The 12,490-nt window shown below is 37.8% G+C and overlaps 3 protein-coding genes across 4 annotated transcripts; all 3 read right to left on the bottom strand.

Annotated features, from left to right (window-relative positions):
• Window positions 1-251: 251 nt before the first annotated feature.
• LOC306874900 (protein-lysine 6-oxidase-like) lies at window positions 252-2,816 on the bottom strand. Its single transcript, XM_079425223.1, has 7 exons — window positions 1,940-2,816; window positions 1,582-1,690; window positions 1,360-1,491; window positions 1,089-1,245; window positions 898-993; window positions 700-815; window positions 252-630 (listed from the first exon to the last, which is right to left on the bottom strand). Exons 1-7 carry the CDS (start codon window positions 2,775-2,777, stop codon window positions 624-626), a joined length of 1,455 nt encoding a protein of 484 aa, XP_079281349.1. The 5' UTR covers window positions 2,778-2,816; the 3' UTR covers window positions 252-623.
• A 1,195-nt stretch (window positions 2,817-4,011) lies between these two features.
• LOC306874960 (nicotinamide riboside kinase 2-like) lies at window positions 4,012-7,120 on the bottom strand. Its single transcript, XM_079425300.1, has 8 exons — window positions 6,679-7,120; window positions 5,923-6,013; window positions 5,418-5,466; window positions 5,082-5,244; window positions 4,713-4,784; window positions 4,532-4,638; window positions 4,362-4,447; window positions 4,012-4,281 (listed from the first exon to the last, which is right to left on the bottom strand). The coding sequence occupies exons 1-7, from the start codon at window positions 6,702-6,704 to the stop codon at window positions 4,362-4,364; spliced, it is 594 nt and encodes a 197-aa protein (XP_079281426.1). The 5' UTR covers window positions 6,705-7,120; the 3' UTR covers window positions 4,012-4,281.
• A 178-nt stretch (window positions 7,121-7,298) lies between these two features.
• Window positions 7,299-12,220, bottom strand: atcaya (ATCAY kinesin light chain interacting caytaxin a). Of its 2 annotated transcripts, none has more exons than XM_079425237.1 (11): window positions 11,340-11,617; window positions 10,620-10,678; window positions 10,296-10,532; window positions 9,801-9,977; window positions 9,613-9,715; window positions 9,366-9,497; window positions 9,202-9,288; window positions 8,823-8,921; window positions 8,709-8,744; window positions 8,554-8,601; window positions 7,299-8,480 (listed from the first exon to the last, which is right to left on the bottom strand). In XM_079425237.1, the coding sequence occupies exons 2-11, from the start codon at window positions 10,654-10,656 to the stop codon at window positions 8,447-8,449; spliced, it is 990 nt and encodes a 329-aa protein (XP_079281363.1). In that variant the 5' UTR covers window positions 10,657-10,678; window positions 11,340-11,617; the 3' UTR covers window positions 7,299-8,446. The 2 variants fall into 2 exon arrangements, with proteins under 2 accessions (XP_079281363.1, XP_079281362.1); XM_079425236.1 differs by lacking the exon at window positions 11,340-11,617 and adding an exon at window positions 11,929-12,220 and having other exon boundaries at window positions 7,758-8,480.
• Between the last annotated feature and the right edge of the window lie 270 nt (window positions 12,221-12,490).

Here is a 12,490-nt window from a genome sequence, read left to right as displayed (position 1 = left end):
GGAATTTCTCTTTCTCGTGTTATTTTAAATGTTCAAGCAGAAGGGAGACTTTGTTGCACTCTCAGCATGAGCAAACTGAACTTTCATGACTCTGATGTCTGGTATGATGTTGATTTTACACCATAGACCCATTTTTAAATGAGCCTTGACCACAATTACTTCAGAAGATTATTAATGTATGACCCAGTGGTTAAAACAAAATAAACTTGTAGTAAAACACATTTATGACTGAATGAATGGACCATAAAAATCTGCGTGAGCTCTCAACTTTATTTCTACACGTTTTAATGCTGATGACACTAGATATTCTATTAACCAGTCTTTGAACAAATTATTTATAAATTATCTACTTGAGTTTTATTAAAACTTCAGCACCAAAGTTTACACCAAATTACAGCATTAAAAAATAAATACAATTATGTAATTGAACACTTTATTAAATCAAAAAAGGTGAATAAATATTCACTGTATAGCACTATTGGCATTTATTAAATATTTAGCTTTACTAAAAGAGTGTCTGCTGCGAACATAAAAAATAAGTCAAGTTATACCTAATCTATCCATAACAATGTGTTTATTTTGGATGATTTCAACTCCTGGAGGTTCGAATGAAGTAAACTGGATCAGTATCTGGGAAATAAATAAACATTATTAAAGTGTTTGCAGTGATAAAGAAACTTCCGCAGTCTCAAAACTCACCCTGTTATTCTGCAGTTATTTGCTTGAACGTATGACCCCATGTATCTGATGTCACATCTAACAACGTTATTGGAGAAATCAGACTCTTGCACCTGGAAACCTGGGTTCACGGTTACCTGTCAATGGTTCACGTAGTTTTAAAACATGTTTCTGAATTGTGGTATTGTTAAATAATAAAGTGACCAGTTTATAACTCACTTTTAAAATATAATCTCCAGGAGAAACATCTGTAATATCAATCCACTGACAGTCGATGTTGGCATGGTAGGTGTCATAGCAGCCTGGGCCCAATCCCTGCTCCACAAATAACAATAGTTCCAAACCGGCTAATAAATGGCTTAATTGTATAAAAATAAGACATTTCACACAAGTAACTTTGTTCTCTTAACCTGTGTGTGAGCTGTGCAGGCGTATCTTCTCCTCACACCTGGATCGCAGCTGGTGTCCTCCAGACAGAAACTGGCTTTGTGTCCCTCAGCCACCTTTCTGCCTGTGGAGGCATCCAGGAGGTCATAATTGCTGAAGGCATCCATACTGTGATAATGTCTGTAACAAAATAATACAATAAAATAACTTGGTTAATAAAGTCATAAAAGAGTGCTTTTTAACTAGCAATTCTGTTTTCAGCAATGCAAAGAACATAAACAGTCAGGAACTTACTGATGGCAGCTGTGCCATTCCCACTGATGATGAGGTTTCACAGGGAGAAAATCTGCCGTGCCTTGATTTTTGACCCTCTGAGGAAATCTGAGAAGCACTCTGTAATCAAGGTCTCTTGAGTTGTACGCTGAACTTGAGGAAAAAGGCAAATATCCCATTTAAAATGGTTCAAAGGTTATAATTAGTTTCTGCTTTGGTTGTTTGGTTGCAAATAGTCAGTACCTGGAGAGGCAGTTCTCTTCTGCAGCACATCTTAATGTGTACATCTGAACTCTCTGGATATAAGATGCTGCTTGGATATAGTATGGATCAGGAATAAGATCAGGCAGACCTGGAAAATATATATTTTTAGAACTTAATATAAATTAAGGATATTTAAGTGCTCAGAGCTAAATATAGTTGTATATGTATTTAAGGTGTCTGAACAAGATGTTTACAAAATATTTATTTAACCAGGCTCTAAAAAACGTTTGAGGTAATAGCAACAGCAACATCTCGCTCACTTTTTGTCAGGATTTGACAGAAACCATTGTACTGTATAATTTGCACATTGCATAAAAAGGTACAAATGTAGTCTTACCGTTATGAAAATACCTTGTACCCGTTTCTCTCTGAGGAGATCTATCGCCACTTCCATACGGGAGCAGATTATAGTAAAAAGAGTTTCTGTTGTTTACTTGAGGATTAGTTGGTTCATCACCAATCATACTGTCACCTCCTCTTTCCTCAGCCTGGAAGGGAGGATGCATTGCTGTATTTCTGTTGGTCACTGAAGGTGCAGCTAAATTGGTTCTTGTTAAAAGTTTTGATGTATTAGCAGTTTTGCTCCCAGTCAAAGTGGAAAGTTGAGGTTGAGGAAGCAGATTCTCCACAGAATGAATAGTGGATGGTTTTCCAGTAGCTGCTGTGGGTGATGTTCGTTTTGGCATTGGTGTGCTGGTAACTAAATGATGGCGTCTTGAGCTCCCTGAGGCTTCCAGTGTAGTTGCTGTCCCATATTGCATGGACTGGGGCTCTTCATCTGAAGAAAGTGCAGTTCTTTTTGCATGCAAAGGCAACTGGTTATTATTTCCTATGTGAGATGCATAACCAGATATCATGTAGGGTCTTGCATCCATACCAAGAATGTGCTCTGGCACAGAGTTTGAATGCCCAACTGTGTGTATAGTATTGGCAAAACGTCCCGTGAAAATCCTGCTTGTGAATGCTGGCATATGCCTCGTCAGTAAAAACCTTGCGTTCCGCTTTCCAGAAACAGGTGTGTGATACTGAGAAGCGGTGCTCAGTAAACTGTAAACCTGTCCGTTAGTTTCCCACTTAACCTTGTGTTTCCAGGGTCCATGGTGCTGTGCGGTGCTCCAACAAACCAGGATGCACAGGTTTATGGAGAAGAAGAGAATAAATGAATATTTTGTCATTTTAAATGATATTTGTAATTTTGAGCAGGATGCAAGAGAAAGTGCAGCACTTTGTGCTCCCAAAAGCTTTTAAATAAGCCCAGGTACAGATGAAGGCGGTACATTGTGAGGCGTTTCTTTCTTTTTTGTTCCACTTTTTCCTCCTGGACGTTTCACATAACAGGCACACCCACACATTTACAAAAATTACATGTGGTGCCACCTTAATAATAAAGGCATTGTTAGTGGACTAAAAAATCCCAGTCTATTTGTTTTCTAATCTTTCTTTATTGCAGATCATTGCATATGATTGGTATTACCACTAGAAGGAGTTAGATGTTTGAGTTCTTTTAACTGCATAGGGGTTTATTACTGGCATATCGTTTACAATATAGTTACCTCTTGATCAATAAAACACATTAAATAATGAGCATCTCAGTCATGCCATTGTCACAAGAAAATCTGACCTACGAAATGTTTAAACCATTCCAATCTCCTAATGACGACAATTGCTCCCAATAGTGATGAATGTCTTGACTTTCCCCTTCCACTTATTTCATTGCACAAATATTTGAAGTGAATGTGTAGGCATTTGTCATATGAGAAAGGGACACTATTTAAAAGCACATAGGCACACTGAGTTTAAAACATGAGCTCAAGGTTTATTCAGGAAAATGTCTAGACAATGTTTGTTTTCATGCAGGTTGAACATCAGCCTTATTGCACACAGTAATAAATAGTAGAGCGGAGCTGGAACTTGTGTTGGAGCGGAAAGGATGATTATTTGATCACAGAGATTACTGTATGCATTTAAAGGTTGTGTTTTTGTAAAAATAATCTGTGGGTCAAATGCAAGCTAATTTGGGAGAAAAAAAAACAACATACCCAGGAATGTTATTAGTTTTCATTTTAAGACCGTTAGGACAATTTTAGAAGGGGAAAACCATGAACGTTAGTCAATGGTCTTGTTGAAATTCAGCTCTTGACTTCACTTATGCATAGTTATAGTATTTGATGGTTTAACCTTAACTCTAAATTAAACTCAAGTAACATTCTCATACTGGACATGGCAAAGCATACAAGGAACTTAAAGTATTAAAAAAAAAAAAAAAAAAAAAAAAAAAAAAAAAATATCACAAGAATTTACTTGATAAAACAGCATTTTCAGGAAAAAACCCCCCACATTATACAGTAATGTCAAAACTTGGTCATTATTGGTGTGAAATGCAAAGCGTGATGCAAAGACCGACAAATGTAAACTCAAAGCATAATGTTTATTGGTACACAAGTACAAACAAATTTCAGAAATTAATTTGTGGTAAACAGACTATTAAAGTCACAAAGGAGTGCTTTAAAAGAAAGGCAAAAACCTTTTCCAAAAATGGTAATGCAAGAAAAAGATTTTCCACCAAGTATTTAAGTTACATTCAAGTCAAACTCTTTAAAAAATTACATGTTAAAAAAGGCCACATGTAAAAGTCCTATTTACAATATTGTACAGATAATTGCAGTCAACCTCCTCCTGCTGAAAGACAAAAACAAGTTACTTTATGGCACATAAATATAGTTAATTGTTCCAACAACTATCTGGATTGGCTTTCTTACCTATAAACGATTCAGGAGTGTGTTGTGGATGTCTTCATGAATCTGGTTGTAGATTTCGTCTTTCGTTTTCAAGCCATCCAAGTATTCTGTTGAAGTAGACGTGACATAAAATTAATATCTAAAATGTGGTTTTGAATCAAAATCAAGAGCTTGAAGAACGTATACCGTACCAATCGGCAAACTGCAGTTCTCCATGTCATTTCTGTGTTTCAGGTACATGGGCCACACGTGACCGTCAAAGAGCCCGGGAGGGTCGGGGACGGTGTATTGCCTTTTACTGAAATAAATAATAAAAATGTATTTCAGCTGCTCAAAATTAGCACATGAGTGTTGATTGCAGTTTTAACACACCTTCTCCTTAACTTGCACTCCTCGTATGGGATGGTTATGTAATACGATTTGTCAAAGAATTCCAGCAAAGGCCTGTTTCGATGGAAAAAAAAAAAGATAAGGAGGTCACAACCTTAAAAAGAACACCGTCTCGCAAGTCATTTACTGATTGGGGCACTTCTACATAGCCGGCTCAGAAATCAGCACACGCAGCTCCACGTGCCCACCAATAGCTCAGCGTGCCTCCTTATCTACACTAATGCAGAGCGCCACATGACTGGCATCTATGCCCTTCGTACATATGCATTGAACACATGTTACCAAACGTTCCCAGAATCTAATCTTCGCCATTCATGCAGTTCAGGCCACCGAAAGTTAAATGTCGCTCACTTGTAGTTGTAAAGCAGAAATCCTTCTATGATGAGTATGTGCACTTGGCTCATTTCCGTGGCTGGGGTCACTTGCACGCCGTGAGAACGGGCAAATTTAACTGGGTTTTCAATCCAGCCCTTGACGGTGTTCACCATGGCCTCCATATCCAAAGCTGTGATCACTACAAAAGCAGAACAACAGATTTTAGCAGATTGAAATTTGAATTTAATTTCAGCTATAGCAAAGCCACACAGAGAGAATGTAAATGGGTTGGGAGGGATTGTAAAGTCTTTGTTATGGAAGGGCGATGCGTGGAATGAGGCGTTATTACTCTCCTACTGTTTATAGTCTTACCATCCCACTGTTTAAAGCCATCGTCTCCGACTGCTATCTGATCCGGAGGCTGAAATAACAGTGACCAGTAAAACACTGCAGCAAATGCCATCGTCTACATCTGCCGTCAAGTATATTTGAGCCAGACTGCTGATCTAGGATCAGGTCTCAGCCGTCATAACCTGATGAATACAACTCGACAGATGGGAGGAAACTGATCTTGGATCAGCACTTTTGAGTTCTTACATTACTAGATTACCCTAGACTTGTACAAGGAGCCAAGTGAAAGTTTTACCAAATAAAATAGAGAAAAAGCAAATCATTAATAGATCAAAGTTACTTCTTATTGAATCCATGCATGCAGTACTACAACAGGCAAGAACAAAAACCCTAATCTATTGTTGAATTACTCATTTAAACATAAGTAGGGGAAACAATTACAATTATTGGAATTGTGTTATTTGTAAAGCCAACACCAAAATAACTAGAAATATGAAATAAAAACACTATATTTAGTTGAAGTCACCTTGAAGAAGTCATCCTGGTGAACCACACAGCAGTTTGGGAAGGCTTTTATTAGCCTGTTCGTCAGGGTGGTTTTACCACCATTAGTCACACTAAAAAATAAAAAGGGAAGGTTAAGATGATAAAACAGAGTTAAAACGACTTAATTTTGTGTTTAATCGCGTATTTGAAAAGTTTATTAAAGCAAAAATGGCGGGATAGTCCTCAACTGGCTTATGATTGACAACAAACTGACCCATTGTTGTTAGTTATCCACGTGTTCAACACAATAACGTCCTAAATTAAACAAAAACCAAACGCTTTATAATAATCTACAATAGAAATATAACAAACACAGCAACTTTAGCCGTCTTTAAAGTTTAATATCCAGTCCTTTGTATTAAACACATTAAAATAACATTAAACATGACACCTCAACAAGAAAAACGAATTAAAAAGCTGTTATTTTACCTCACACGCACAATAAAAACATAAGATTAATAGATGACTATATACATTAAGGCGCGAATGTCCGTTAAAAACATTCAGAATTTTCGGCGCGCTACCAGTTTTAAATCTCCCGCTCAAAACCTCCGTGGTTTCAAAAGCTCGCGATTCTTTTAAAATACAAATCCAACGCGTCATAAGTGAGAATAATAAATCATTACGTGTACAATTTTAATTATATATATATAAAAAAAAAACAAATAAAAGCCACATGGCTCGACTGTAACTGTTCATAATATTACTGTTAAAAAACAAACAAAAAAACACTTACCCCCCAATTCCAATGATGTACCTCATTGTATCCGGACCTGGTTGACGTTTTACAATTTAGACGCCGCAAAACCTTCTAAAATAAAAACGTACGATTAAAAACTTCCGCTTGAAGCTAAACCTGCAGTATTATCTCCGTGGACACTAATAAATTGTGGGAACACACTTGCACGTGCGCATATAACCAAAGTTACACGTCACAGAAAAGGCGTGGCTTACGTGCCAGGCAGCCAATCGCGGCTCGCGCAGTGGAGAACATGCTGTAACTCTGAATCAGCCTAAATTCCCACGAATTGCACTGGAAGATAGTACAGATTAGTACAATTAGAACAAATAAGAAAACAGAGACATTAAATACTGCTGTAGTGAGTGACATTTTTGAAACATATTAAAATTGGCGTCACTAAAAGAAGCAAACTAAAAAACATGTAATACCAGCTGACAATTAGACAGAGTGTTTGCTGTGTTTTTATAGGCTAGATATCCTCAATAGACCCTTAAATATTTAGGTGAGGGGTCAGAATTATCCTGTGGGATACTTGCAAGGCAACATGTTTCTCAAACATCACATGCATTGTGGTTTGGTACCTTTAATACATCACAGATGTGCACAATGCCTTTAAAGCGTGTAATCAAAATTAAATATTCATATACATCTGCATTTTGTTGATTAGAGCTACACAATCCAGGTGCATGTGCTTATGGTCAAAGCGTAGTGAAGGTCATTATTTAGGTCAGATAGAGTGTGACTGGTCACTTTAGGTCAGAAAGACTGCTGATATAATAGTCACACACATACAGGAATAGCCTGTCACATCATGGAAATACAAAAATAACTCTTTCTTGTGACTAGATGAAAGACATCCATGCAACTCTTTCTTGAACTCCGGTGATAGAGGTAAAACTTCACCTTTTTTCATTTAAGAGAGAAATGCTTTTAGTCTGTGTTTTTTATATAAACAGTACTGGGTAGATTATTCTGTTACTTATTCCAAATTTCATTACATTACACATTTTAGGTAATATAATAAGACTACTTTACCATAACAACATTACGTCAAGGTTCATGAAGGAACTGCAGGGGATTCATGAGTTTAATGAAAAGCTAATAATTAATTCAATCATAGAATTACATAATACAGATTACACGTAATCAGATCAAGAAAAGATGAAACCAAATCAAAATTGTAGTCATACATATAGCAGAATGTTTAATTTTGAACCATTTTCATGGCAAGCATAAGGCAACATAAAAGTATAGCCAATGTCAAAATGTTTTCAGAGACGACTGGCACTTATCGTTTACAAAAGCTGGTCATTAATCAAGATGGAAGGGGTTAACACGTTCAAAAACATCCAAGAAAGGATGTACAGAGATGCTTGGAAATCGACATGCACCAGAAATCGAATCCTGAGCGGAAACACCCGTCTATTAAAGTCAGGTCACATGACATTCTCCAGGGTCAGCAAGCAGGGAGCAGCCTATTTAAAAAAGCGATAACAGCAAAGAGGTGCACTATGGTACATCCTGCTACGAAACAGCGACGTTTCTCTGTGCGTAGAGCCATCTGTTGGTGGATTTTGAAATGCTTTTTTAAAATTGTGCCTTTGAGGACGAAAGCGAGAGCAGCTGGCCTTCTCACTCGCCAACTTTAGTTTAAAGTTTCCGCTTTGTTGCTGATCTGAGACCAGTTTCTTGTTGTCTGATATGTGTATTAATATATAATTTGGGAATATGACAAATGATCCGAGATCAGCAGCAAAAACATTCAAGGTCGTCCTGGTTCTTCAATCTCTGTTGTCCTGGAGGCAGAGAGTGTTTGGTTATTTTATGAATCAGTCATGGAATAATGATGTGTTTTGTTTGTTTGCTCACATCTCTGGATTGACGGGCTTCTGTTGCTCTTTCTGTTCCTGCTCCATTCTACAAAGAGAAGAGCATTCTGGGTAAACAGGGTCTCTTCTTTCAGTTTGTGAAAGTTTTATCTAATAGGTGTCAAATTAGCCAGTTTTGAGGCGGTTGGTGATTACCTCTCTTTTCTAACGTTTATTCTTTCCTCTTCAAATCTGTAAAAAAAAAGACATTGATTTTAGAAATTGGTATCGGATTTTAGTTTTGGTAAAATATGTTTGAAATCTTCTTACTGTAAGATACACTCTGGGATCTGGATATGATCCATAGGAACAATCTTTTCCAGCTCTTCCAGACTGTGCACATAACGGATCTTATTCATGAACTTCACACTGTAGAGCAAATAAAATATGATTTATGAGCATGTCTCAACCCCGCATAATGAACTTTGAATAATTATCCACGCACTTTTCACTAATTATGAGAATTTATTTCTATATAGTACGATATTTTGTATTTTTATTTTATGTATTGAGAACAAATGAAAAACATTCATTTCCAATATATTCATAAGATTCATTTACCAAATATTTTAGCTTTTAAATAAGAACTTGATTTTATTTAAACAACTTCAAATCTCATTTCCGTTCTCGTGTTGAATAATATGTTTACCTGATGAAAGGTTTGGAAATTGCGATGACTGTCCGGATGAACCAGGATGGATGGGTGATGATCAGAGATTTCAGGTTTTTCCTCAATCTGAGGATGAAGATTGAAGATGTTTATCTCAATTTCTTAAAAACCCGTTTGCATAAAAGCGATCACTATTTCCAAACCTTCTGTCGATCATCTGATAGCACTTCTTGAGCCAGCTAATGCCGGGCATCTTGCTCCGTGGCGTTCCTCCGTTCATGTATATGATCAGGTAATCCTCCGCCACCAGCATCTCCAGACTGCTCACCACATACCTGAGGAACAGGTGTGAAGACAGCGTGAACGTGTGAAGAGAAGCCAAATAAGAAAATCACAGAACAAGAAGGTTGTACAGTGTGTTTGCTAAGTCAAATAAGTTCATTTCCTTACAGGAAGAGGTTTTCCATCAGGTAATGGTAATCTGGGCAGCTGCTATCAGGAAGGTAACACGCCGTGAACACAATTATGGCGTTCAAGCCCTCGCCATAGTAGCCTAAAAACAAAGTAGAAGAAGAGACTTAAGGACACAGCAGAGATTAAATAAACTGCATAAATAATGATTCTTAATCGTGATGTACCTCCATGCGATATGACGCGCAGATAGGGCCGTATGACCTGCATATCGATCCGATGTTCCTGTTCGCCGATGATCACGGTCCTCCATAAACGGCCGTTGACACCCGTCCCGTCCACACCTTCTCCATCAGCGTCGCTGTCAGCTGGGGGCGCTTTGGCCGCGGCGACGGGTGTGTCGTCTGAAAGCCATGGATCAATGAGTGGAACTACTTAACTTCTTATCTACCAATCTAACTATCTACTGTTTTTTTATCTACCAACCTATCTTTTCTTCTATCTATCTACCGATATTTTCAACCATCCACCATCCTACCAATGTTTGTATCTGTCTGTCTGTCTGTCTGTCTGTCTGTCTGTCTGTCTGTCTATCTATCTATCTATCTATCTATCTATCTATCTATCTATCTATCTATCTATCTATCTATCTATCTATCTATCTATCTATCTATCTATCTATCTATCTATCTCCAGAGCCATGAAGAACAGCATATTCTTACCCTCCCACTCCAGGTCGTTGCCGTTGGTAATGAACTCCAGCGAATCCGTATCATCGGGTGTCTCAATATCATCCACATTAATATCCAGATCATCAGGTGTATCCAGGAAGTCATCGGAGAGCAAGGACCCTTCACTCTGGTCCAACGACAAGTTCATATCCGGGGCCACCAGCGTGCGACGCTTCCGGTGAGCTCCGGCCCCTCCGGCTCCACCAATGAAGAGAGAGTTTGGGGGAGCTGAGCCAATAGCGATACGATTTGCATTACACAAATGCAACTTACTCATTTAAGAAGAACATTTGCATATGAAACAATGTGACTTACAAGTTCTCCCTTCGTCCAGGGCGCAGGAAGAGTCCATGTCACCCTCCGCAGGAAGTGGCCTAGCGAGGACAATTTTTGTAAGTGCAAATATTGATTTGTGAAAGAAAAGAAAGTTCAACGTTTGTGTTCAAAGAAAGTCATATGATTTTGAAACAAAATGAGGGCGAGTAAACGGCAAAATTGTAATTTTGGGGTGAACTGCTTCTTTAAGACCAGAGCATATTGTGATATGCTAATTAGCGAGTAGGCCCTCGGGGTCGTTGCACACGCAGCTGATAAATAGAGGGGGTTGTCAGAGCCGGTGGGGTTCACAGCTGCTGCTTCTGTGCTAAAAGACTATTTAACTCGCAGTTTTCATTGTTTCCCCATCAAATGCCCATTTCAGACGACAACGACAAACCAGAAGCCTTGAGAAAGACAGCTATTAGCATCAACAAAGCAAAACATACTACAGAAGTGCATAATAATATTGCATATTAATACTAACAGATGCAAATATATGAATGAATCACAGAACATGGCACCATGTTATTTATAACAACAACAGCTTCCCTGTGGAGATTCATCAAATTTCTAATTCTCTCAGTGGGTGTTTTGTATTAAACAATAATACAGCATTAAAATCCATTTTAATCAACACACTTAATAAAATGGATGATTTAAGCATGCTATAGAAAACAAACAAACCAAAAACGCACAATCAAAGCTGTTCTCGCTTACCTGCTGCGTGAGACGTATACAAGGTTTCTGGCTGCTTTCTGATTGTGCGAGTTCTTACTCTACGCTAGCGGGAAATCTCATGGCCCTAACGCTGTTTAATATTTCAAAAGCATCATGCTGTCGTGTGATGCTGCTGCTGCTCCTCTACGCCTGACCTGCCTCCATTTTCCTGGGGATGCTGCTTGTGTTGTTGGCAGCTCGCTGCGTCACATGACGTGGCTGCTTTCCATTTAAGGAGAGACCTGCACCTGCTCCCATCTCTGTTCAGCATCTCACTCAGGATTCGCTGAAGAAATTATACTCTTTTCCTTTTTTTAAAGCCTGTATCTATCTGTAAGGCCAGTGTAGCCTTCAAACTTCAAGTTTGTTTTGATGTTAGGTTAATTAATTTACCAGTATAAACACTTTAATGCTTCTTCATGTTTCCTGCATCCCACAAACGCATATGATGCATTTTACACCATAATGTGAACGAATTTTAAAATTTGAGGCAGAAAATGTAGCAAAGTTCAACCATTCAAAACCAAATCTTCAATGTTTATGGTGGACACGTATGGATTTTTCTAAAGAATAAAAGGTGCATGGTTACCTGGGAAAATCATCGTCCAGCCATTCGTCTCTCGCCTCTATGATCTCCATCAGAGGACCGAAGTCAACGCTGCCCATGCTGAAGAAACCTGGACCTGCAAAACAAAGTCAAATCCTCTCCTGAAGAGTTTAATCACCAAAAAGTCAGTGCATACCAGAGGAATTTTTAGTGTGCTACGGATTAATGGGAAAAATCATTTTAATGCCTCTTTTAATCCCTGACTGAAGTGGCCTCTGCGGTAATGTGGGGATAATTCCCTTTTGTTCACTTTTGAATTGTCTTTTTGAATGATGACTATTTTTGACTGAACATTGGAAGAAATTTCTCTCTCTCTCTCTCTCTCTCTCTATATATATATATGACATTAACTGGATTATTATAGTTAATTAGAAAAGTAAAATGGAACTAAAAACAATTACAAGACATTTTCATTACTTGAAAAAAAAAGAAATATTAACTGGAATGAATTATAAATTTGATTAAATAAATATTTATATATTTACATAAAATAATATTTATATCAAATCAATGATAATATATGAAAAATTGTTATTTTTATTTC

The sequence above is a fragment of the Barbus barbus genome (genome assembly GCF_936440315.1).
Source record: "Barbus barbus genome assembly, chromosome: 9".
In the NCBI taxonomy this organism is placed as follows: domain Eukaryota; kingdom Metazoa; phylum Chordata; class Actinopteri; order Cypriniformes; family Cyprinidae; genus Barbus; species Barbus barbus.
Note: the sequence above shows the minus strand (reverse complement) of the source record. Positions and strands in the feature narration are given on the sequence as shown.

Excerpts from the sequence above, each read along its gene's own strand:
- LOC306874900 (XM_079425223.1), bottom strand. The coding sequence starts at position 2,777 with ATGACAAAATATTCATTTATTCTCTTCTTCTCCATAAACCTGTGCATC. Across the intron at positions 1,691-1,939 it reads TACAAGGTATTTTCATAACG|GTCTGCCTGATCTTATTCCT; the intron begins GTAAGACTACAT and ends TATATTTTCCAG. Across the intron at positions 1,246-1,359 it reads GAATGGCACAGCTGCCATCA|ACATTATCACAGTATGGATG; the intron begins GTAAGTTCCTGA and ends ATTTTGTTACAG.
- LOC306874960 (XM_079425300.1), bottom strand. The coding sequence starts at position 6,704 with ATGAGGTACATCATTGGAATTGGGGG. Across the intron at positions 6,014-6,678 it reads TACATCATTGGAATTGGGGG|TGTGACTAATGGTGGTAAAA; the intron begins GTAAGTGTTTTT and ends TTTATTTTTTAG. Across the intron at positions 4,448-4,531 it reads GAACTGCAGTTTGCCGATTG|AATACTTGGATGGCTTGAAA; the intron begins GTACGGTATACG and ends CTACTTCAACAG.
- atcaya (XM_079425236.1), bottom strand. The coding sequence starts at position 12,005 with ATGGGCAGCGTTGACTTCGGTCCTCTGATGGAGATCATAGAGGCGAGA. Across the intron at positions 10,679-11,928 it reads CTGGACGATGATTTTCCCAG|GCCACTTCCTGCGGAGGGTG; the intron begins GTAACCATGCAC and ends TGTCCTCGCTAG. Across the intron at positions 9,498-9,612 it reads CTGATGGAAAACCTCTTCCT|GTATGTGGTGAGCAGTCTGG; the intron begins GTAAGGAAATGA and ends CCTGTTCCTCAG.